The 25,878-nt window shown below is 40.2% G+C and overlaps 2 protein-coding genes across 2 annotated transcripts; one reads left to right on the top strand and one right to left on the bottom strand.

Annotated features, from left to right (window-relative positions):
* The first annotated feature begins 465 nt into the window (after positions 1-465).
* PDE12 (phosphodiesterase 12) lies at positions 466-13,910 on the top strand. Its single transcript, XM_039348124.1, has 3 exons — positions 466-2,799; positions 4,233-4,311; positions 10,092-13,910. Exons 1-3 carry the CDS (start codon positions 1,501-1,503, stop codon positions 10,532-10,534), a joined length of 1,821 nt encoding a protein of 606 aa, XP_039204058.1. The 5' UTR covers positions 466-1,500; the 3' UTR covers positions 10,535-13,910.
* ARF4 (ADP ribosylation factor 4) lies at positions 13,730-25,536 on the bottom strand. The gene is made up of 6 exons (XM_039348126.1): positions 25,168-25,536; positions 19,725-19,805; positions 19,019-19,128; positions 17,659-17,730; positions 16,014-16,139; positions 13,730-14,632 (listed from the first exon to the last, which is right to left on the bottom strand). Exons 1-6 carry the CDS (start codon positions 25,232-25,234, stop codon positions 14,546-14,548), a joined length of 543 nt encoding a protein of 180 aa, XP_039204060.1. The 5' UTR covers positions 25,235-25,536; the 3' UTR covers positions 13,730-14,545.
* Between the last annotated feature and the right edge of the window lie 342 nt (positions 25,537-25,878).

Below are 25,878 nucleotides of genomic sequence, written 5' to 3'. Positions count from 1 at the left end.
TCAACTAATTACATTGGCATCTTTGTATACAGTACATAAGGATTTTTTTTGTGAAATGCCTTGACATGAATGTAAGAGCTCTATCAGCACAGGTCAGAGGTATGTCCATTATTACCTACAATGAATCTCTGGAAAGCTCAGAAGCTGAATAGGAAGACAACAGCTGTCATCTATAGTTGAACTTCAATGACTGGCATTCTGAATTTGTTTCAGATGTAGAAGTTGAGCATAACAAATATAATGGATAAATCTGACTCTTGGCGAATACAGACTGAATAAATGATCAATTAGTATTAATTTATCATAGTTGCTCTATTCCATCATATCTGACAACTATTCAGTGCCCTTTGTACCCTTTGGGTCAAAAAAATTTGTCCACCATTATTTATGCAGATTAAAGGTGCACATTGTATAAAATGTGTATCTAATTTACATATGTGTGCAGATTCAGAAAATTGCAGCATTAAGAAAACTTTCATAGACAGGTCTTTAAAGTTATTTTTAATTTTTATCCCTCATTTTTATAGATAACTGAAGGCAGCAAACATACATAATACTCCATCCTATTTTCCCAACAACTCTGTGAGGTGGATTGGGCTGAGACTGGCCCAAAGACATCCAGCTGCGGCTTTCATGCCTAAAGTGAGACTAGAATTCCCAGTCTCCTGTTTTCTAACCTGGTTACTAGGACTCAAGTTAATTTAAAACTATTACTAGACTTAATTAATTTGCAGCAATATCTAAAGTAAACTAACTTTCCAAGTAAAATAGAGTTAATAATTTCTACTTCTACCAAATAATTAAAAAAGTAGTCCCTCTTCAGTTTCTTTGCCCCTAATTTTTTAATTTGCAGTAAATTGTTAAAAACATATGCTTAAGTGTTTTGCCACTGTTTAACATTAACAATAAAGAGCATTTCCATTGCCTCTTTATATTAGTTCTTTAGAGCTCCTGACAGGCATAACAGATTCAGATTTTATTGCATAAATAGATAACAGTAGAGTAGGCATGTTGCTTCTAAGCTTCAGTCAAGACAGCAGAGTTTTTGTATCTATCCATTGTTTTTGCACCTGGCCTTACTTAATAGTTTTATCCTCTATTAAAACACCAAATTCCCAAGCGCCAAACACTCATCCAGTTCTGGGATAGAGAAAAGAACAAATCCACAAGGCTCATTTGCTAGCACACGGCAAACCGCTGACGAAGAAAGACTATTTCCGGTCAGTGGTCTTTCATACTTTCAGGGCTACGCCTAAAGAGAATCTTCACCTTCGCCATCTTCCGGGTCCTTCATTCTCCTCCCCTGACTTTTGTCACTCTACCTAGTTTGAATCAGCCCTTAGGGGCGGGGCGCAATTTCCGGCAATCGCTCGTTTCCTTTCCCGGGTCGCGCTTCCTCCTTCCTATTCCCTGCCTGCGAGTTTTCTCATTGGCCCTCGCGGAGCTGGGCAGGGTAGTCCAAGTGGTTCTGTGCTGCGGGGCGAACGAGGAGACGAGCAAATGAATGGTGTCAGCCACGGGTTCTTGCGGCGTCTGCTCGGCACTTTGAAGGTCCTTCCCCTGTTCAGGCGTCAGAAAAAACAGCGGCTGAACTGGTGGTTGCCCACCATCACCGGGACGTTTCCCGCCATGGAGCGGGCTGTGGTGCGTTGCGTCCCGGCGGAGCCTAAGCTCAGCGTTTCTATCGTGCTGCAAGACGGTAAGACCCGGCATCTGCGCCGAGACCAAACGGAGCCTCTCGGCCAGGCGCTGGCTCGCATCGCCAACAACGTCAGCAAAGGCCAGGCCAAGAAGGCCAAGAAGAGCAAAAAGACGCAGGCCGAGGCAGACCCGGGGACGCCGGTGCCGTCTTCTGAGCTCCTCCCGGTTCGTCTTTTCTCCCAGGATGGGGAAGCCGTGGCCGAGGATGTGCCCAACGAGGAGGCCTGGAAGGACGGGGCGGTGCTGCAAATTGGCGAGACCAGCTACCGCGTGGAGCGCAATCCGCCCACTCTGACCGAGCTGCAGCTTCCGCGCTCGCTCATGGCTGGCTTCCCTGTGTGCCCCAAGCTCCGAGTCGAGTTCGGCTCTGCCCAGGACTGCCTCTTCCGTTGGTATCACGAGGAGAAGATCGACCCGGTTGAGACTGCGTCGACCGCCGCGAGCAACAGCTGGGTGGAAGCCCCAGCCGGCTCCGAGCGCGTCTTCATGCCGACCAACGAGCATATTGGGCGCCGCCTGAAGCTCGTGTGCATCCCGGGCAACGGCGAGCGGCGCTACGGGCTGCCCCGCGAGTTGGAAAGTGTAGGCCCCGTGGAGGCTGGCCCGGGTGCCTGCACTTTCGAGGCGCGGCATCTCTACACCAAGAAAGTCACGGTGCCCGGACTTATCCGCATGGTTTCCTATAATATCCTGGCCGACATCTACGCCAGGACTGAGCTCTCGCGGACCGTGCTTTATCCGTATTGTGCTCCTTACTCGCTGGAGCTCGACTACCGGCAAAACCTGCTCAAAAAAGAACTGGCCGGCTACAACGCCGACATTATTTGCCTACAGGAGGTAGACAAGTCGGTCTTTGTGGATAGCCTGGGGCCTGCGCTTGATGCCTTCGGCCTGGAGGGGCTATTTCGGATCAAAGAGAGACAGCACGAGGGCCTGGCCACTTTCTACCGAAGGGACAAATTCAGTCTCCTTAGTCAGCACGACATTGCCTTCAATCAGGCTCTGCTTGAAGATCCCTTGCACAGAGAATTGCGGGACAAGGTAGCTACCTGCCCGCAGGTTGAGGAAAGCCTGCTTAAGCGATCATCAGCTCTCCAGGTATGCCTTATTAGTTCCTTTGTCTAAGGGGAATGGTGGGATAACTAGAGGAAGATAAGAAAATGCATGGCCAGTTAAGTTAAATGGACTTTCATTAAGACATTCAAAGCCAAAACTATCTCAATTCCCCATCTTTTGGTATCTTAAAGCAGTTTAACTCTCTGAAAACAGAAAAAAAAAATGGGACAGAAGTTGGAAAAGATTATATTGAGTGCAAAAATCTGGCTGGGAGATGCAGAGAAAAACAGATCCAGACAGCATTCATCTGAGGTGCCTTTCCCAGAGGGGCAGCTGTACTGTGGCTTGAAATGTTGCTGACTGCTCCATTTGTAAATCTACCCCCTTCATGGTCATGCAATGGGGATGATGCAAGTAAGGATTGCAAGCAACTTCAAAAGCCATATGCTGCGTGCCTTCAGATATCATGTTATTCTTTTCAACCCAATCAAATGTTGGAAATCAATTATGTAAAGGGGCCTGGATTTTGTCCATCAGCAGGATAATTCCCTAAAAATAAAATAGAATGGGCCCAAATTTGGTGTGTGAAGAAAAGATTTTGTGTATGAAATGAATTGGAGCCAACCGGGTTTATGGAGAAAAAATATCCTAATATATTACTATGGAAGAAAAAGGTGGGCAGTAGTTTGGAATGTTGCAGAGTTCTCTACAGATAGTTTTTGACTTACAACTATTTGTTCAATGACTGTTTAAAAAGGGTGGCACTTATGGCCATTACAAAATGTCACATACTCATACACATGCACACACACTCTAATCATGTGATTATTATTTGGGTGCTTGACAACCTGTTCACACTTAGGACTGGTTGCCAAACGCCCCACAATGATGGCCATTTGCAGTCTTCTCTGTCAACTTTCTCAGAAAATCAAGAAGGCAGTAGAGAAGATTGCAAGCTGCTGTCCCCTACAGAGAGGACTCCTTTTGGTCTCTGGAACTGGCTGAAAGAACGTGCTGTCAGTGTCCACATAGAGCTGAACCCCTCAGGGAAGTAGTTCTGAGAGCAAAAAGGCTGACTGCTGGAGGATTTCAGCTCTATATGGAATTGAGTCTTTTGGAGAACATAGGGGCTGCCTGCCTGAGACTTTAAGCCCTGCACCAAACTGAATCCCTCCAATAAACAACTCTTTTTGCTCTTAAAAATATTCAGCTTCACATATTGTGGAAACCCTCTGGCAGATAACCGTTCTATTCACAATCAGGAGTGCCAAGAATGTGATTATTGAACAAAGCAAACATGACATCTCACTTAAAGACACCCCTTTCATCTTTATTACCAGACTTGTGTCTTACGACAAAACTATTTTTGAGAGGTTGGAAAGAATTCCAACCACTATGCTCTTTATCATTTCCCTAACTTAGATACTATATACAGTATTGTGAGGTATCAGAATTCATGAACATTTTTCTTACAGGTTTCTGTCCTTCAGTCTCAAAATGATTCTTCGAGAAAGATTTGTGTAGCCAACACTCACTTGTTTTGGCACCCAAAAGGTAATTTCTGTTTCTGATATTTTTTAAGCAGGTTATTATCTTGTATTTTGGATTCTGGAGTTGGATATAAATTGAGAATTGGTAAACTGCAGAATGGAAGCCTCTGTGGTGCTGGTTTTTGCCACAGGGATAAGATGAGGTTCTTTCCATGTGCAGAAACATTCTTATTAAACTAAAGCAAGAACAGCAGTGGTTTCCAAGGAAGTCTATTCTTGTATTGTTCATAGGTGGATGATGCACAAGATCTATTGCTAATAGGAGCATACTTGAATACTATGGAATAAAGTGTTTTAAAATGATGTCACCACTGAACAGCAAATACAGGTAGTCCTCGAGTTACGAATGTAATGTAGCCTGCCCATTCCATTTGTAACTCGAGGATTCATAGGAATGAATCTTGTACCTTGAATGAGATCACTTCCTGCTTTCACCCACGCATTCAGTAATTGAATGTGGGATTCATTAAGTGCATATGAAGTATCTCAGGGTGGGGAGGATCATGGGAGGGCCTGGTGATGGAACAGGCCCCCAAGGCCTCGCTGACCCACTAAGTAAGATACCTCATGCTTCCCCCTCCCTTCCTGCCGTGCCAGACTCATTTATCTTGCAAAGATCTGTCTGCTCTCTGCCGCTGTTTCTTTGCCTTTGAGGGAGAGTCGATGAAAGTTCCTGGGTGTGAAAAGTGTGATGCCTGTCTCCTGCTCCCCCCCCCCCCAACTCCTTTCCACCACCACTGGAACACTTTTTTCCTGGATGGAGACCTGCTGGAGACTGGAAGCTTCATCTGCATGCAGATGGAGCACTTGGAAACAGAGTGAATTGCTCCATTTCCAAGCGCCCCATTTGAAAGCAGACGAAGCTTCCAGTCTCTGTCAGTTCTCTGGCCAGGCAAAAAGTGTTTGAGCATCTATGGGGCACTTGGAAATGGAGCGAATCACTCTGTTTCCAAGTGCCTCATAGATGCCCAAACACTTTTCACCCAGAGGGAGACTGGTTAAACATTGGAGTGGGGAGAATGAAAGTTTCTGGAGTCCGGGATCTCACAAGACTTCAGGGACCCGTTCTCTGCAAGAGGATGGGTGCCTGAACTCGTGCGATATTACAGCACCCAGGAGCTTCCATCGACTCCTCTCCTTCAAAGGCAAAGAAACTGTGGCAGAGAGGAGGCAGATCTTTGCAATATAAGTGAGTCTGGCATAGCAGGAAGGGAGGGAGAAGCAGTTGTGGGGAGTGGGGGGAATAGGGTGAATGTTACAGAGCCTCTGCAGTCATTTGTAAGGTGCCGTGGTGCTGCAACATTCTTAATTTCGGGACTTGCTCATAAACACTAGGGGGCACTTATTGCGTAACTTTGAACAGGTACTAAGTCACGCATTGGCAACCTGTGGCTCCGGAGCCGCATGCGGCCCTTTGAGCCTTCTCCTGCAGCTCCTAGCCTCCTCTGCCATTTGCAGAGACAGAGAGAAACACTTGCGCTTGCTTTCTCTCTCTCTCTTTCCTCTACCTCTCTCTCTCTCTCTCTCTCTCTGTGTGTGTATAAAAAAGAGAGTGGCTTCACCCTGTTCTCTGACGAGCTGACAAGCTTATTGGGCGGGCTCTGCCTAGGCTGCGTCTCTGCAGGAAACAGGAAGGGCAGGAGAGAGCCAGTCTGTTGGAGAACAGCTTGAAGCCAGCTTGTCAGGTGAGCAGAAGATCGGATAGAGGGAGGGGGGGGAGAAAGAGGGAGAGGGGAGAGAGAGTGAGAGTGAGAGAGAGAGAGAGAACGAACTCATGCACAGCAGCCTCTATTTTTAATTAAACTCTTCAATCAAGCTTCTCCCCCTCGTGCGCACATGCGCATGCAAGTTTTGCAGCTCCCAGTGTTTTCTTTTCTCTGGGAAATGGGTCCAAGTGGCTTAAGGTTGTAGACCCCTGTACTAAGTGAACACTCGTAACTCAGGGATTACCTGTAGAATAATTACTTGACTCCTTTGGGATGTGTATTGCAGTAGGAAAGAATAAATGCTTGGATTAATTCAGGGAATGTTTAATGTCAACTTCAAGCCGGGGGCAGCACTCGCCTGACATTGAAAGACTAAGCACAGTCACTGATTACCCAGTCACCATGCTGCTTTCCGAATACTTAAATGTAAAACTGGAAAACCAGTGAAATTTGTTAAAAAAAAAAAAAAAGACTAAGACCAGATTAGTTGGGAAAGAAACCATCAGGAAATTCCAGGTAGAGTAGAAATTCAAAGAACTGTCTAGAATGGGGTCTCAAACTGAAATTATCACAAGAATCCTTGAGAAGTGTTAACTAGAGGCTGCAAGTGTTCTCAGAGAGGAATAAAAAAGGTCTCTAATGCAGGGATTCAACCTCAATTTCATTGAGGGGCGCATCAGAGTTGTGTTTGACCTCGGGGTGGGGGAGATCAGCTCAACATTGCTTGTGTAAGGGGGCACCTGTGGTGGTCCAGATGAGACGGGGGGGGGGATCCCAGGAGGAAGGTGAGACCAGGGCGAGCACCATATCCTTCGCCACCAGAGGAGCCTTGCTGTCCCTCTCAGGCCATGCGGAGGATCCCCAGTGATGCAGGCTGCCTGGAGCCCTGGGCAGTGGAGGGCAAGCACCCAGTCCAGCCTTTCCCAAGGGGACAGCCGGCTGCACTTACCTCCTGAAGGCTGATGCTGATTGGCTCACTCTCCTTGGCCAAGTTGCTCATGGTGTGTGCTGGAGGACAAAATGTGTGGATCAGAGGGAGGCCCACTCCCTCTCCCTGCGAGGAAACCTGGCTTTGTAACCAAAGCATCCTCATCGATAGGATGGGAGACCACCAGGAGAGATCAGGAGGAGGGGACAAGGGATGGTGAAAGGGCAGCTGGGCTGCTTGTGGCCATGTGCTAAGGCAGGACTTCCCTCAGACCCTCCCTCCCTCTCATTATAACCTTCCTTCCTTCCTTCCTTCCTTCCTTCCTTCCTTCCTTCCTTCCTTCCTTCCTTCCTTCCTTCCTTTCCTTCCTTCCTTCCTTCCTTCCTTCCTTCCTTCCTTCCTCCTTTTTCTTCTTTTTCCTTCCCTCTTCATTCTCCTTTCCTTGTTCCTGTCCCTCTTTCCTTCTTTTTCCTTCCTTGCTCTCTTGTGCTCAGCCTTAGATCCACCGGGCAGCCCTGGAACCAGTGAGGGGCTGCCCCGCCCCTTGGGTGTGCGCACAGGAGGCATCCTGGGTGAAGTCAGCCAGCAGGGACACCGGACTCTGCGTGCTCGCCACCTCCTGGACACGTGCCCAGGGCGCGGGGCAGAGATACCCGTCACTGGTTCCAGGGCTGCCTCATGGATCTAAGTCTGAGAGCGTTCTGGCTTTGATGGCTGGCACTAGGTTGTAGATCAGCGAGCGATTGGCTTGGGCTGGGCCGAGGTGTCGCAGGCCAGTCCTTCACTGTTTCCAGTGCAGCTCCGCGGGGCAGACGCAACCACATGGCAGGCTGGATTTGTCCTGTGGGCCTTGTGTTTGACATGTCTGCTCTAATGAGTGCAAGTGAGCTTTTCATAAGTTTATTAAATCAGAAATGTTATTGCAAAACAGCTATTTTTCTCACCATTTCATTTTTGCCACAGCCTGGCATATTTTTCATTAACTAGAACATGAATATCTAGTTTGGTAATTGTTGAATCACAACATATAACCCTTGTGTTTGGACATCTGAAATTTAGGATGATTTATCTGCTTAACAGAGGCAATTGCTACAATGTATCCCGGTAATTCTCTTTATAAGAAAAAAAAACATATTTGTCTTTAGTTTTGCATGTTTCACTTCCTCTTAAGTATTATATATAATTCTGCAAATGTAGCTCAATTTTAGAGTATTATTAGGCAGGCTAAAATTTATTAAATACATTCTGTAGTATGAGGAGGGATGTAAAGCAAAAGAACGCTGACACTTCCTCCTTCTCCTTGACTATACTTATTTGAAAAGGAAATTGCTGCGAAGAAAGGAAGAGAAAGCATGGAAAACTGAAGGAGTCAGAGAAAAGGAACATTGAAGAAGGAAGTTGGAAGAAACAAAGAGAAAGATAGCAAAAAGTTGAAGAAAGTACAGGAAAAGAGTACTGTAAAGAAAGAATTGGGAGCACGGGAGCTGAGCCAAGAGGAATAACTAATTGTGGGCCACAATTTGCAAAACCGGCAAAATCAGCAAAGCAATAGCAGTGGAAGCAGTTGACAAGTGCCAGCTGCCAGGGGAAGCAGAGTAGAATGTCAGCCAGATCATCAGCAGATGCAGGGACCAGCAATGGCTGCAAGAACATCATTAGCACTGAAACTAGCTCTGATAACCCTGCAGGAAGGTGTTAGAATTCAGTGGTTCTCAACCTGTGGGTCGGGACCCCATTTGGGGTCGAACGACCATTTCACGGGGGTCGCCAAACAACGCAGTCCGCCATTTTTTCCCCCTTTTCCTTAGCTGTGCTACTCCCTTTTATTCTATTGGCTTTTGAAAGCCAATAGAATAGACTCTCTTGAATAGAGTCTAATTCTATTGGCTTTCAAAAGCCAATAGGAATTGTCCAGGCTGTCTCTGCCCTGCTGAGCCCGCCAAAAGTCCCATTCTGCAAACGGTGCTGCACCAGTTGAGTAGTCCTCGACTTACGACCGGTTGAGTAGTCCTCGACTTACGACCGGTTGGGGGTCGTGGCATTAAAAAGGTTGAGAACCACTGTGTTAGATGATGGCAGAATAGAAAAGTCCAAGAAGCCGGAAAATCTGGGTGCCGGTAAGCTGTACTGAGTGACAGTTGTACTACCCAACCATTGGTAGAGGCTAAGTGCCTTTGAGCTGCAGCCTTCCCAAAAGGAAAATAGACAGCCGATGTCTTCTACCCAGCATCCTGTTGATGGACACAGCACAAGTGACTGCAGCATCGTGGGTTATGAAGGAGTGAAGGAAGTCTAAAGATTTAGAAAGAATTCAATCCAGATTTGATTCAGCCCAAAGAGGATCAGGGTTTTAAGACTGCATGTGTGTATGTAAATAAAATTAAAAGGTCTTAGAATTTGGAATAGTAAAGTGCCAGGTGATTGATTGTAGAATTGGAATGAGACTAGGATACAACAGAACAAAGAATAATTTCCAGGAATGAGATTTTTATTTGTTTGGTAAATTTGTATAGCTGTTGTCTTACATATATGACTCTGAACTGCATACAAAGTTAAAAACAAAATAACCAAAAAATCACTAAAAGCAAAATCATTAGTCAAAATTATTTATAGAGAAATCTCTTCTGAAGGGAATTGTTTGGCCTCTCGCCTGGTTCTGTCACCGTCTCCCAAAATGGACCTGTGCCATTTCTCATGGACAACAGCAAGGGTCAGCACCCCCTGCTCCTGTCATCCCTGCAGCTTCTTGCTATTGCTGGCAAGGTGACAAGCTCCAGGCTGAGCTGTGACAATATCTCCGTATATGTGTCAGCCTCTCCATCCTAGGTGCAGAGCCATCCTCTATCCAGAGGAGAAAACATAATGCCCGACTAAGACTTGCAAGCTGCTGACCTATTTTGGCTTCCACCATGCAACTGTACATCAGCATGGCATGCTTTAACCAATATGACATGGAAAGTTACAAATTTGAAAGCCCTGTCCTAACAGAAGGCAATGGCAAACCATTTCCATGTTATAGTCGGGAGTCAAACTCAAATTGGGGGCTTTACTTTAAAAAAAAAAAAAAATCTTAAGACTGGGTATGAAATGATTTGAAACCTTAAGAGCCATTGACTAAACATAACGGTCCTTGCTTTCTTTTGTTTTTAGGTGAAAATATCCGTCTAATTCAAGTTGCAATAGCATTATCCCATATTAAGCATGTGATCAATGACATGTATCCTGCTACACCTCTCATACTCTGTGGGGATTTTAATGCCACGCCATCAACTGGAACATATACTTTTGTCAATAGCGGTAGTATTACCGAAGATCATGAGAGCTGGGATTCAGAAGTTAAAGAGCAACGGTTTGCTATGTCTCTAGCCCACCAGTTCAGTCTTAAAAGTGCTTGTGGAGAACCAGCCTACACTAATTACGTTGGAGGCTTTCATGGATGTTTGGACTATGTTTTCATTGATGCAAATGTTTTGGAGGTTGAACAGGTAATTCCACTGCCAAGCCACGAAGAAGTAACTACCCACCAGGCCTTACCAAGTGTTTCACACCCATCAGATCATATAGCACTAATATGTGATATAAAGTGGAAATAATTATTTTCTGAAATGTCTGCTACTTGTGAAAAGTTCAGTTGAAATGCTTCTTTGATCACAATTATATCTCATTTTTAATTCTTTGTAAGTGGTCATACTTTTTATAACAGCGTTCTTATGTACTAGTGCTGTATTATTCTTCTGTTAATGAACAGAATCAATACATTTTGAAACTATCATTGTCCTACTTCATTTTTAGATGACTTTTAAAATAAGGAGTAAGACTGGTTTGTTTAAACTAATATTTATCTATCAGTCACTACTGACATGTTGAGGGAATATCCACTCTTGTCTTTATAAGACTGTATTAAAGATTCAAAAAATATTCTGGCAATTCCCACTATTGGGAAAGATCTTATTCAAAGAAACCAAAATAATTTGGGTTTAAATAATAGTGGTAATATTGTGGTATGCTTGGGCAGAGACTGACTTTGTTAGGGAGTGGTGATTTTGGTTAATTGTAATCCACCTTTAGGGGAGCTTAAGGACTATTGCTTCCTTCTGTGTTGGAAAGCTTTTTAAAAAAGAATTTTCATGGTTTGAGCAACGTCTAAGCAACAAAGACTGGGTGGAAGACAACTGCCTCCTCTCCCACTTCTGTATTTCATTTTAAGCAAAGGGAAGTAATAAAAGAGATGCTGTAGCTGCAGCAGCCTCATCTTTGAGAAGCCTCTCTAGTGTCTTGTGTCTGATGGAGGCTAGAAAAAGTAATTAAGCTCCAGTTAACTCTCTTCCAGACCAGTTCACAAGACCTAGTTAAGAAGATACTCAACTGTTAATCCTGTGTACAAGGGTAAACTGTCTCCTTTATTATCTAAAGATGTGATCAAGATACTGGTATTGCTAGTAACCTGGTTAAACATGTTTTGCATCCTGAACCATTAAATCCTGAATCTTTGTTAGCTGCCCAAAGTTACGAATTTGAGATAGGTGGCCATATAAAACAAATAAATACATAAACTAGCTAAAATGATTATTTAACTGTTTGATATGTGTCCCTGATCATATGAGTGCTAGGTCTACTTCTCGCAACTTATGTTAACTGTGACTAATAATGGGGCACCCCATTTCATTGCCCTAATTTGTGTAAGATAGACTATGTTATCGCGAGCTGCATTATGGCAAAAGGTCATGCAACCATAGTTACGGCTTTTTTTATATCAGTTTGCATAGATCGTTAAACTAGATAAATTTAATGAATATCTGATTAACCATGTTTTAGTATCCCATATGAATACAGTGTAGCTCATTTTTGTTTGTCAGACCTGTTAATTTATGTAGTTTCTAGATCCTTTATTTGCCTAACCAGATTACTACAGTATATTCATTTTGTCGTGTTATATACTACTAAAGCTCTGATTCCTATAACATTTAACTGGGCAAAACAATGCAACAAAGTGCTAAATATTTTGAATCAAGGTAGCTCAAATGGGCTAATTTACAGAATGCGTCCAAAAACTGGGACCCATGACTCTTGCGAAATTGTAATTCGGCAAATTCTATAAATGTTTTATGATATAAACATCATAAAACAAATTTATGACATAATACAAACGTCAAAACCTATTTCCTAGTCTGATGTTGGCTCTGCTATAGAGTTCAACATGGAGTATTTTCAAGGATGATACATTTCTGCATGTATCTCAGCTTTTCGAGTTAAGGCAGTACATCCAAAGCTCTGCCGTTATCAACTGCATCTTTAAAATGGTTGAATCCAAGAATCCTTTGGAAAATCATGAGATGCAGCTTGGAAGCATATAGCAATTTAAAAAAAAAAACACTATCCTGAACCCCCTACATTTTGTGCTTAGAAGATAAAACAATTTAACATAATGATATAATAAGCTGCAATAATCAACATTGATCATTTTGAGTGGCAAGAAGTAGTATTTCAGCCATAAGCCATGATATAAATGCAAATTTATCCCTTCAGAACAGCATCTTTTAAAAAAAATTAAATCTCTTTTGTTTCTTGTAAGGATATTCAAGCATACTGATATTCTCAGATATACAAACTGGAAAGAATGCAGTATGAGCTATTTGTTTTTTAAAAAATTATTTTGGGGTTTGAGCACCAGATTTAGTTTTTCCTCATTTGAATAGTGTAGCAATAATCAGTGTTCCTGCTTGATTAAGATTGGAATGAGAACATGAGCCAAAGAAATAATGCTGATCTGTGCAAGCCCTATTAAATAATACGTCTTATTTTTTTGAACCAATAATTTTCTGAGTAGATAGAGGAATGTTGTAAAAGTAAAGTATTTGCCAAAATATCTTACAACCTTTGGGTAGATAGAATGATTATTAAATGTATACATACATGTCTGGACATTTATAATCAAAAGTAAAAAAAACTGGAAAAGGCATCAAATGGATTGCCAAACATGCAGTCAGGAGACCAATGTTCCTTAACATTTTTATTAATGACTAGGATGAAGAGGTAGATGGAAATATGGATTCTGTCGACACTACATACCGCTATTACATCTCAACATTTTTGCGAAGTACTGATGGCAGTTCCCCAATTGTGCTAATTTCTTAAATACCATATTTTGTCAAAAGTATAACAAGCCTGAGAAGATATAGCTTAATATGAAGTATGCAGCTAATGTATTATTATGTCAATTTAGCAGTTTTGAGAATTATTTGAATGATATAAAGTAATTCAATAAATTAAAATTTCAGTTTTAAATGCATCATTTTTGTGGTGCCAGTTATAACTGAGATTAAAAGAAATTTAAAAATTCAGATTTTTGAGCAGAGATATACAAAGGTTTCCAAATTAAGCGCTATCTAAGCATCAGATAATTGACCACGTGGAAGGAACTCGCAGGACAATTACTAGCAAACCAAAGTGTTCTGTCAATCATTAATGAAACAGACTCTTTGGGCAGTTTGAACTTTATTACCATTCTGAACTCTAAGTACTCTCATATCTGGACATCTTAAAAGGATTTAGATTTACAGCTTCAAAACACTTTTACAGGATTTACCTTTGATAATTAATCAGTTATGTTGTACACAACTTTAACTGCCCATCTTAATTTTTTTGCCAAATTGAAAACAATTCAAAATCTATTCAGATCTGTTTGTGTTCAAGGTACAGAAAAAACTCCGTTTATTGAAAAAGAATCTGTCACACATTCATATTATCAGTTCCACAAACGTAAAATTCAAGGAGCATACACAAAGCTATACATTTGTATCATTTTAATTAGGAATAATTCTGAATAGGTTATAAAGAAATTAATCCATCAAGTCTGAAGAATTTTCAAAATCTCTTCATGAAGATATGTTCACCAATAAACAGTAAAACTTTAGCAGAACTATTATACACTGGGCAAAACAGGCTGATACTGAAAGCAACATGCAAAAAGAAAAAAAAGAGACAATCTGCTGAATATTTAAAAACTCCAATGAGCTTGTTGCAACCAGCATAGTAAGTATTAGGCTGAGTTCACACAAAGGCAAAAGTGGGTCAATTGGGAGGGAAGTTAATAAAATGTTCCTCAGTGCAGAAGATTTGAATAGTGTTTTAGAGAATTCTTGGCAACATCAGGAAGTGTTTTTATAAGGGAGAGAAATAAATATAAATGGAATGGTAGATTAAGTCAGCAGACTGTCTTATGGAATGAAACAAGGTATTGGTAACTTAAGAGATAAGAGGGGGTCTTAAATATACTTAAATTGAATTGGGGCTCAATAAGCATTCAATAGATTTCAAAGTCACAACTATAGTCAGGCATTTAGGCTAACAAGAAAAGGAAAAATCAGAAGATACACTTTTTCCAAATTAAGGAGTTTCTCTTTTTAATCCAAGCCTATTGTTACCTTGGCAACATATAGCTTGGAGAACAATAATTGGCAACAAAATAAGTAAAAATGCTGTAATATCCTGCCCAAATCAGTTCCAGATACTGTATATTAACCAAGATGCAGCTAATTTTGATGTAACAAGCCTAGACCACTTATATCAAACGTGTCCTTGGTGCGAAAGTCATCCAGTTGCAGTTAACGCTTTGATAGCTCGTTTGACAGCCAATCAAGTCCCTCGTATAAACCAGTACCTTGTGTAGCACAGGTAGCCTGAACATACCACTGTAGAACAGAAAGAAGTGATATTTTAATATTCGGTACTGTTCTTGAGAATACATTTCAGTTCTGAAATAAAGGGCAAATTCCCATGTCTCTCACTATAGTAAGCAATAATAAACCAGAACACAGGCAGGAATGTCAAAAAACATCCTGGAAGAAGGCAAATGCAATCAGCCTCTGTACTGCTATCATCTCCAGCAATTACTAATTTCTAAAGAAATATTTTATGTAGAATTATAGTCAAAGATAGCATGAGTTTTAACTTGAATGAATCAAATGACTTACTTCATTTTCATAGTACTCTTCTTTCCACAGTAGGCCAAAATGATTATAGATGAATATAAACATAGCCCTTGTTAAAATTATTATACTGTGCTTCCCCAAAAGACTTACCCTGAAAATAAGCCCTAGTTTTGAGGCGAGGCGCATGCTTAAAAATCAAGCTGGGGGGGAAGGGGGTGGAGCATACCATTGCAGCCAGGCCTCCCACGGATCAACACTTGCCTTGCCGGCCCACTTCTTCTGCAGCCGAAGGAGCAGCTTCATTCTGCAGCTGAGAATGATGCTCAGGCCTGCACTTCGCAGTCACAGGCCTTTCTGGAAGGCCTGGGCAGCCGATAACCGAGCTACAGATTCAATCCATAGCTCGGGTCTCAGCTGCACAGGCCTTCCGGAAAGGCTTCTGACAGTGAAATGCAGCCTGAGCTCCATTCTCAGCTGCAGAATAAAGCTGCTCCTTCGGCTGCAGAAGTGGGCTGGCTGGGCGGGGCTGTCGGTGGCACTGCCGCAAGGTAAGTGGAAAAGATCCCCCCTTCCAAAATAAGACCTGGTGCCTCTTTTGGAGGGAAAAAAAAAAAGACCGGGTCTTATTTTCATGGAAACATGGAAATATCAACAAAAACAGTCCTAAAACAAACACCAATTCAAATACTGCTAAATGTAATTACAATTATGCTATCAGAATTATCTTAATTATGATCGTATCAATGATTTATTTCTTAACATAAAAAATACAATCTTTCTCTAAAAATAGAATTATAATTCAGCTCAGCAGTTTATTGTTATATTTCACTCGTTAAAGTATCAACTCCTCTTAGAACAGCTAGTGCTGATAGCTGAAACTGAAATTCAGAAACCTCTGATGGGCTGCAACCAAAGGTCTGAATCTGAGTGGATAGACATATACGCATTAGCAGGAAAATGGGTTGACTAAAACACTATGCCAATCTCCCTTTGCAGTATTAAGTGCCACTTACAGACATTTGGGTATTGTTTTCTGAAGAAAATAGGAAAACACTGCCCCACTCAATAACCCAAAAACTTATACCAAATGCCAGGTTTTTATTCAGAAGTTTCACTGAATGTACAAAATTTCAGTACTTACAGTTCTATTACGCAGGGACTGAAGGCCTAGTTTATCTGTCATTTCACTGATTGCCATGGCATTTGGCAAGTCTTGTTTGTTTGCAAAGATAAGGAGCACCGCATCTCTCAACTCGTCTTCTTGAAGCTGAAAGGGGAAAAAAAACATTATAACTTCCCTCTTTTAAGTTTCTTACAAACAAACCTGCAAAGGAAGAAGACAACAGCAGAGGCTGTATTTTTCCTTTATTTCGCCAAATGGTGTTCAGTCACAAATATCACCAAATTACCGCATTGTCCAAGAAAAAATTGATGAAAAGTAACAAAATACAACAACCAGCTTGAAAAAATAGCAGTTGCAGGTATAAGTAGTATAACTAGATAAATGTTGAAATATTGATGTAGAATGACTGCGGAACTAATTTTCCATATGTATAAAGGCTTCATCTCTATCTCAAATTTGGGAGAATCTATTATTGTTTCTCTTTGCAAAAGGAAAAGGGAGCAAGCATGAATGCAAAAACTACAGGGAGAATTAGTTGGTTAAGTGTCCCTGGGAAGATGCTTGGCAGAATTCTGACTGAAATGGTGCCAAAGGTGACAGTGAGCCAAATGCAGACATGCAGACTAGTTTTCTACATTAGGAAATGCATTCACTGAAAAAGGTACTCAGGTGAGAATGAAAGTTTATTGGACATTCATAGAGAGCATGTTATGTGAATGTCTGATTGGGAAGTTAAGTTATTGAATGTTGTAAGACCTATATATCATAGAAATAAAGTATGAGTATTAAATGAACCATATTTCAAATGCTCAACCCTGAAGCTCTCTTGACTGTTTTAGGCATTTATGGATACATTTCTAAAGAGTAATGATAGAGCTGTTAGATGCATGGCATGTAGGAATATGAATGAGCATGTACTTTTGTATTCAGATGCCATGTTGCTGGCTGAAAAATCTAAATGATTTGCAGAAAGTATTAGATAAGTAATATATAACAAAGAGAATGAATCTGAAAACTAATATTGCTATTTTTAATGTTGTACGCCTCCTAGAATTTTTAGGAAGTCAAGCAGCTTTACATTTGATGAATAAATGCAACATCAAAAAACAACAGAAAGCGGTATGAATAAATCCAAGTTATACATAAATGGTGACAAGTAGGAGCAACTAAATGAGTTTGGGTACCTTGGTAGAATGTCTACTAAAAATGGAAAAATGGATGAAGAAATCTCAAGATGTACAAATGCTGGTAGAAACATAATGGGGCTATATGTGCACTACTGCACAAAATGTTTCTCTAAAAGTGAAAACTGCTTTATATAAATGCATGTTTGCATCTATTTTTTACACCAGGAGAAGCATAAAAGTAGGCCGAATGCTGTGGGACTGGATCACTTAAGAAATGTGTGCAATAAAACAAGAGAAAAAGAGTCAAGAATGAATCACCGCTGAATGATTGTGACTGAATATAATAAAATATAGCCAATAGTAAAAAAAATAGTAGTTTGGTCCTTATTGTGAATGATTACAACTAAATGTCAAAATAAATGAACTATGGATGGAGGAATGAACTGAATATGAGGAGCAAGAACATGGCCATCCAACCTGGCTGGATGCAATTGACAAAAGGAATGCAAGATGTTTACATTCTGATTAAAAGTTACCATTTTCTGCAGTTCTTCTGCTGCTTCTTGAATTCTCTCTCTGTCATTGCTATCTACCACAAAAATGAGACCCTGGGGGGAAAAATATTAATATAGTGAGACGATAATAAATAAAAAGACACAAGTCAATTCTGTCTTGATTTCATATATCTTTACCACCAAAACAGTTTCAAATATGAAACCATGCAAAGTATCAAGCTTTTTTCTTAACATGCCATCTGTTCCTAGGTGCCAATACCTCAAAAGAGCCAGGAAAGCAAATGAAGTATATCCAAACTTTAGCAATATATTATAGCTTTCAATGAAAAACCATCTCTTCAGCTACAAATGAATTAACAGTATTTGCAAAATGATGCAACTTGCTCTAGCCGACTATAAAGAATGCATCTCCAGACTACTATTTCTATCAAACAATCCTACTAAATGATACCATAAGGTTTCTTTTTTAGTTTAAGCTTTCAAACGGTTACATTTTTGGACTAATTAGTTTCCATTCCTGCACTGAGCGCTGGACCAAATGGCCCTTGCTGTCTTTTGTGAAGTTTCACTTATGCTTTCAGCCATTTTTGCTCCAAATATAGTTTTGCCCATCATGACTGAAGTTCTTCATTAAGGTATATAGCAAAACAATTCTATTCTGAGGGGATAGTAGCATAGAGGACTATATCTAATAGTCTGCCCTCTGATGGAAAAGAATGGAAACAATGTCCAATGCCTCAGCTCACAAGACTGGAAGAGGAGCACAGCTCACGAGAACAACTATGTAAGTGACATGAGACAGCTACTATATCCTGCAGTTTCCCTTCCCAATCATTTGAGAAATGCTGGGAACCAAATATCTATACGTCCACATTGTTGTAGTTAATTCTTCAGCCTTGCAGAATCATAAGCCCAAGGAACCTATGTTTGCGATGAGGACATCACAGATAAAATCCTTAAACCTTGACCTATCTTGCTGGCATCTGGAGAAACATCATAATCTTCAAGACACTTTTTGTACTGGTTTTAACTATAGGATCCCGTCCCGAACAATAAACAAGTACAGGTAAATGAAATAATAAAAACAAACATAAAATAATTCAGTTAATTAAATGCGTTAACTTACATCAGTGTTTCCCAAACTTGACAATTTTAAGGCATGTGGACTTCAACTCCCAGAATTCCACAGCCAGCAACGCTGGCAGTGGAATTCTGGGAGTTGAAGTCCTCATGCCTTAAAATTGTCAAGTTTGGGAAACACTGACTTACATAGCACCATGAAATAAAGCAAAATTAAGGATATTATTTGAATCCTAAATAACTGAGAGTTATTGAGTTAATTCAATGAGTGTTTAAAAATAAATAACTTGCTAGGACTTACCTGTGTATTCTGAAAATAATGCCTCCAGAGTGGTCTAATTTTATCTTGACCACCAACATCCCAAACAGTGAAACAAATATTTTTATATTCTACTGTTTCCACATTAAAGCCTAAACAAAAATAAGAAAGTTATAATTATCAGAAATATCAATGATATCAAACTGCAGTATTATACAAACTAGCTAATTTTAAGGGCATTTCAATGCTTAAAGAGCTGATTGATGTAGGGGTGGGGATGGTATTATATAAACCTGACAAAAACAAAATATATTCACAAAGAGCTAAAAAAACCCAACATAATTTGTTTAACTGTTTTTTAAAAATTATTGTGCTAGAACACAAAAGAAATACAACAAAGATTTCTTCTTTTTATCTTGGCTTGTAGAACATTTTTCAATGTTGTTTCTTTGGGCTTCTTTTATTGAATTATTATGAATAAAGTTGATCTTGGAAGCAAACGAGTAGCAGGAAAAATGGTATTCTGGCCATTGACATTTTCATCTCTGGCTCTAGAATTTCTCTTTGTTGGGATTATCTTTAGTCATAAAATTTATGAGCTCAATAATAATGTACCATAAAGAGTGTAATATTCTAGAAATTTCATTCAAGCATATACTGTGACAAACTGAAATTCCCCTAAAAACCTAAACTTAATTAACATTATTATCAATAATATTAACAAATTAATATATTCCTAAATTCTTACCAATTGTTGGAATTGTAGTGACAATCTCTCCTAACTTGAGTTTATAGAGAATTGTGGTTTTTCCAGCTGCATCCAAGCCAACTAGGGGGGAAAAAAACAATAAAGCCAATTTTCACTCTTCACACTTTTTACAACAAGTTCAGCCATGTGTTTTTTCAAAATAGATTTTGTATCCTGTAAATGTTCCTTGTCCATCTCCTAGGGTGGATTATATCATAATTGTACTCTAAATCATATGATGAAAATACAATTTATTTTCCCTCTTCATTTTGCAATTTCTTTTCTTATTTTGAGATTTGTAACTGGTCTCACTTCTGGACCTGCTGCTTAACCGAAAGACTTAAATATCAAAAGCAAGAATTCTGAACATTAATTCTGGTTCACTAGATCTGGTATTCAATATAGCTTACAATATTATTTTTTGTCTCTAGGTCATCTGATACAGCTTTGTATCCTTTTAGTTCCCAAATAGAAGATTGCCAGTTTCTTCAACACAAGACTGAATTAACTATGAACTGGCAATTGGCAAGTCTGAATAAAAATGGACAACAATATGTGCCAGTCAACACTGATAAAATTTGATTTATTATAGGAAAAAAAACCTCTCCATAGCTCTCCCTGCAACATCAGTATTAAAAAAATTGCTAACATCTTTGAAATAGGGTCATGGGGGAAGAGGAGGGACGAAATATTAGCATACTTGTAGAAAAATGCAAGATTTGCAGAAGTATACTAAAATTGTGTTTCCCCCCTAAAAACAAATATGTATTATTGAAATGCATGTTATTATAAAGTTCAAATTCATATGAGTTGCATTCCATGCTGAGTAACCATAATATGTTAGCCTTAAGAGTTTTTCAATTAACCTTTTTAAAAAAATAAAGACATACTATATTTTTACATAGGTTGTCTAGATAAAAGCAAATTTGCATTCTGAGCCTTATTTAGAAAAATGCAGTAATGCTAAACAAATATCTTATAAATACTTATAAATACAATAAATACTGTAATAATGCAGTTTCAGCCCGAGGCTGAATTATATTAGATATTAAAATACATAAAACATGACAATTTTGCATAAAGAAATTAAGCTCCAAGAACTCACAAAATTTTGCATTACATGTTGCTATCCTTGAGAGATGTGAGATATTTTGTAATACAACAGAATGCTAAGAATTAGCTTGGAAATTATGTTTCTTTTACACATAGCTTTTAATAATTATTTAGTAAGCATGCTGGGGATCCTGATAACTGTAATTAAAAAAGGCTGTATACCAGGGGGGTCAAACGCGCAACGTCACATGTCGTGTTGCGGCGTATTGCAACTTTTTTTCCATTGCAATGGGATGGGCGCGGTTTTGGCATGACGCATCCGGCATGCAGGCCAGCAGTTTGACACCCCTGGTGTATATTGTCCCCTTTCCCCTGCAGACTTATGCATCCACAAATGCTTAGTATGAGAAGTACGTAGTATAAAGCACAGGATTGTCATAAACAATTCAAGCAGATTCTGTATTAACCTCCCAAATGTGAACGCTACATGCAATTGCAAGGTGAAAGTTACAAGTTTTAAGATCTAAACCAAGGTTTCATATGAAATTTTATATTTTGGGGATACAAACGTCAGGCTTAATCATTCCTAACTCGGATAAAATACTTGCATATGCTAAGGTAGGCTGACACCAGAAATCAGAATATTTTTATTCCCTTCTTTCTATTTGATGAAGGAATGTGAATTTCAACTGGAAATAAGAAAAAAATAAGGCTATATTATGCTCAACAGAAAGCCTTCTCAATCTTTCTCACCAAACAAAATTAGATGCTGGGCCTTCACATTTTCTTATGCTTTTTTTTTTAAAGAAATGTTTCTTAGAATTTCATATATAGTTTGTGAAAACATGTGAAAAGCAGTTCTTGCATATGAACAAAATGTATAAAATTTATAAAAATCTAAATATGGCATTTGATGGACTTTCCTGATTTTCAAGACAATGATGTAGCATGGTCAAAAATAAAAATGTCCAGAATACTGCATTAATTTTAGGACTTCCCTATACAAAGAAAAACAACAATTGAAAAACTATTATTGTTCTACATAGGCACTAGGCAGTCAAATTCTTGCCACAGCCCTTTTTACTTTATAACATCAACCATATGCCCATGAAGGTATGTTTTTGATTTGCATGCAATCCAATCATCTAGTTAATTCTCATATAGTTTACTTAACTTTCAAATTGAGCCATGGCTGAAGTACAGAATCAAAGTCTGAAACTATAGCTTGTTATTAAAATAAGGAAGAATCGCAGAACTGAGCTGAAGCAAACTTAACTTTTATGGCTCAGCATATCTTGCAAAAATGCCCATCTTTCCTTCAAAGAAATCTTTCCCAGATTTTTCTTTCTTCCTTACAGTGGCAACTCTTCACACAGAAGTCTTCTATTATTTGATGCATTTAGTCTCACAAAATAAAGTTCATTATTTTCCCCCCTCTCACAGTACCATTTTTGATGTGTAAACTGAGAGATGCTCTTACAAGAGGACTAGAGAGAGGTACATGGGAATAGAAATGGGATGTTACACTCTACTTTTTGATGAGTTAAGAATATTTAAAGCAAGCCTTCCTCGTTTATAAAAATGTAATGCATGGGGTTTTTAATTTGGAAGAATATATTTCAGAGTGAAAAATAAGGTAGGGCTGGAATAAGCAAATAATATATAAAGGGGGGGGGAGGTTAGAATTTGGTAGAGAAGTGAACAGCTCTGCAGGAAAATTGAAAATGGTGTGATAACACTATCCCACATCCAGAAATCAGATATACAGCATTCTCAAGAAAAAAAAAGGGAAAAGGCCTTTAGAGATGTCACCATAAATAAAAAAACTATGTATGTTTTTTTTCATGGCACCTAAGCTTCTGAAACTACACCTTAAGTAGCGTTCTTTCTTACCAAAGTGAAAAATATACTTTGGACTAAAATGAAGGTTCTTATCTAGGGTACTGTCACTGACTGAAATACTTTAAAATATATTTAAAACAGATGATTAACAGGAACAACTTTGTCATTATTGAGAATATCTTGAACAGTTAAGCTGAAGCTGTATAAGAAAAATTACGGCTGAGCATTTTTACATGATTTTTAAAAAATATTAAAACAGATCAATATTATTTCCTAAAGACTGGCACCTAGTTTAGTAATAAAGTCAATGATTATAATAGCTGTAATAATAATGTGCTATAATGAAGCCAAGCATTGGTAATATCCAATGATTGCAGTATAGAAGAGTTTTTCCAACTATGCCTCTCTATATAATACAGCTTGCTCTGTTCAAAGGGACCACTCAACCCTCTGAAGCTACCTGAGGGGAGACAGAGAAAAGAAAGTTTGGTTGCATGAGCTCTGGGGTTTTTTGGGGGGGTGGGGGGTGGGGGGTTTGCACGTGTACTGGAGAGCCCTGTGAGACAATTCCAACATACCCAATTGTACTGCAAAATTCAGATAGGCACTAAAATGCTTAACCCAATTTTTAAAATATCCCATTCTTTATTGACAGAAGAAATAGTTTTCTTGAGTTTTGTGTATAGCATTCCAAACTTTGGTGGAAGAGAATTTTTTTTTGGGGGGGGGGAGAGAACCCAACCCTAAAATGCTTTTAACTCTCTTTATAACTACTGCATATATTTTTTTTATGCTTTCAGAGTATTTCCCTGGTGAATACAAGTTTTGAAATCATGCAGAATTAATATGAAATGTAAAAAACTGGGATATTGTTTCATCAGCAAATGAAAGTCAAACTGATACACCTACAATATCCATGAAAGAGCATGCTCTCAGTACTCTCTTATTTTTCTGTACTGTATGCACAAGTCTGATACATTCTTCATTGAATGAATAAATAGAAATCTGTTACTGTGTCCAACATTGGATCTGCATAGTTTAATTTGGTACAACAAGCCATACTTTAAACTATGTTTTCAACTCTAGTTGGCATAACAACTAGCCAAGGAAGACAGCACTTTTAGTACTGAAAGATATGTAGCCAGAAACGTCTTATTTAAATTTGTCCTATAATACTGCTGTTTCAGTTATAAACTGAAACTAGTTTAAATCTAAAACTTGAAGTTTCCAATATTCTCTTCTGGCTTTTAGTAGTGTGAGAAGACACATAAGTCAAACTAGACCATGTTTTTCATTTTTCAAATTAGAATTCAAGATATATATTAAACAAGATTCAGAACATATGCTGGGGTTTCTGAATAAATAGAACATCTTCAGGCAGCTGAAATATTTTTTTAAAAAAAAATTAAGCTTAGATGAAGAAACTATCAAAATATTATCCTTAGCTACAAAACAAAAAATGCTAAGAGAAAGCACAACTCTATAATTCAAAATAAAATCTTATCAGTTGCACAATTTCAAATACACATACTTACTCATTTAACCTGACTTCAAAACCATGGCTATTTTAGAACAGCAACTATATATTTAGGACAAATTTTCAAACTAATATTGTAGGCTATCAGCACATATACCCAATGCTTTTATACATCTTTTCTGCGAACATCTGTTTTTTTTTCCTTGTTATTCAGGTCAATACCTAAAAGTATTTTTAGTATCTCAATTTAAAGCCTATCTCCCAACAGAAAATACTAAAAATATATGTGCTAAAGGTCCAGCCTCATACACAGATTCATTTGTACAGTTAACATTTCAACTTAAGCCTTTGCAATTAGAAACGATGTGAGAAGAGGTCAGAAAAAAAAGAAGAAACCTGTAGGCGATCTTGATTCGAATGCCTATTAATAAGCATTAGGGTACCTCTCTTCTCTTACTTTTATTCCAACCCTCTTCCTGGTGCGGAAGAACATTTGGATTGAACAAAAATAAAACAAAAAATAATGTTTTTAAAAGGAACCCTAGCAACCACGAGGGCTTTGCAAAGGACCGGACCTAAGACTTATTTTGAAACACAGGAAGCTCCATCGCACGGAAAACAAACCACATCCTGGCCAGGGCCTCCGGGGGGGCTGGAGAGAAATCGCCTTGACCTAAACCTTCTTCCAAGGTGGATTCCTCGGGAAGATCCTGATGAGATCCTTGAGATCCCGGCTCTCACCACCTCGAACCTCCACCCCGCCCCGCTTCTCTGTCCCTTTTTCCTTTCTCTTTTGGCGGCTCAGGCCTCCCCGAAAGACACGGCGGCCGCTTCCTCTGCCTCCGGCCTCAGTTGCGCCCCTGCCGCCTAGACAAGGCGTTCGAAGCCCCGCCAGGCAGCAGACAACCCCCGCTACGTGGGGGACTCGAGAGCGGTGAAGAGCAGCCCAGTCTCCCGAGCAACGTGCTGGGCCGCCGGTTACAACCGGGGTGGGGTCACCGCAGGCTGCCCGGATCTGCGCCCAGGAGGAAAGGCTGCGCGGGGAGCGGAATCGGTGACGCGGCCTCTCACCCATGAGGATGCGCATCTGCTTCTTGCCGAAGAGGCGCGAGAAGAGCGAGGAGATGGTGAGGCCCATGGCGGCTCCCGGCTGGGGCTGCGGCGCAAAGAGCGAGCGGGATGGTGCTGGCCGCGTCGAAGGGGAAAACAGGAGCAGCGAGCCGAACGCCGGTCCCTGCTGCTCGCTTTATTTCGCTTCGCTTCCTCTCCGGATGGCGCTGAGCTGCCGCAGGGCGCTGAAAGGAGCTGGCGGCGTCCGCTCACCGAGGCTGCTCTGTCTGCGTCCGGGGAGCCTAGTTCGCTCTTCTTCGCTCGCTCTCTGCCACGTCACGACCGCCCCGGCTCCAACGCGGACAGAATGGCGTCACGCCCGCCACATCCTCACCGCGGCACCGCCCCCACGAACCTTGGAACCAGGCTCACGAAGGGCAAGAAGACTACGACTCCCGGGGTGCCCCTGGCTCGCAGCAGCCTTGAAAGCTTTAGTCTTGTGCTTATGCGGCACGACGGGAAAAATAGTTCTCGAGAAACCCGGAGGTTTAGCCTTTCTAAATGGAATGTGGCGCGGAGCATGCTGGGGACTGTAGTAGTTCCTTTCTTAAAACTCTTTCTGAACTGCTCTTCCGTTTTTTTCTGCTGCAATGTGTACTGGGAGGCATAGTCTTCCTAGTCAAGCTCGAGGCCTACTTCCGGTTGGTAGAGGCTTGAACAAAAATAGTGTAG

Source organism: Crotalus tigris, unplaced genomic scaffold (genome assembly GCF_016545835.1).
Source record: "Crotalus tigris isolate CLP2741 ecotype Arizona unplaced genomic scaffold, ASM1654583v1 scf7180000018122.1127207, whole genome shotgun sequence".
Classification (NCBI taxonomy): domain Eukaryota; kingdom Metazoa; phylum Chordata; class Lepidosauria; order Squamata; family Viperidae; genus Crotalus; species Crotalus tigris.
Note: the sequence above shows the minus strand (reverse complement) of the source record. Positions and strands in the feature narration are given on the sequence as shown.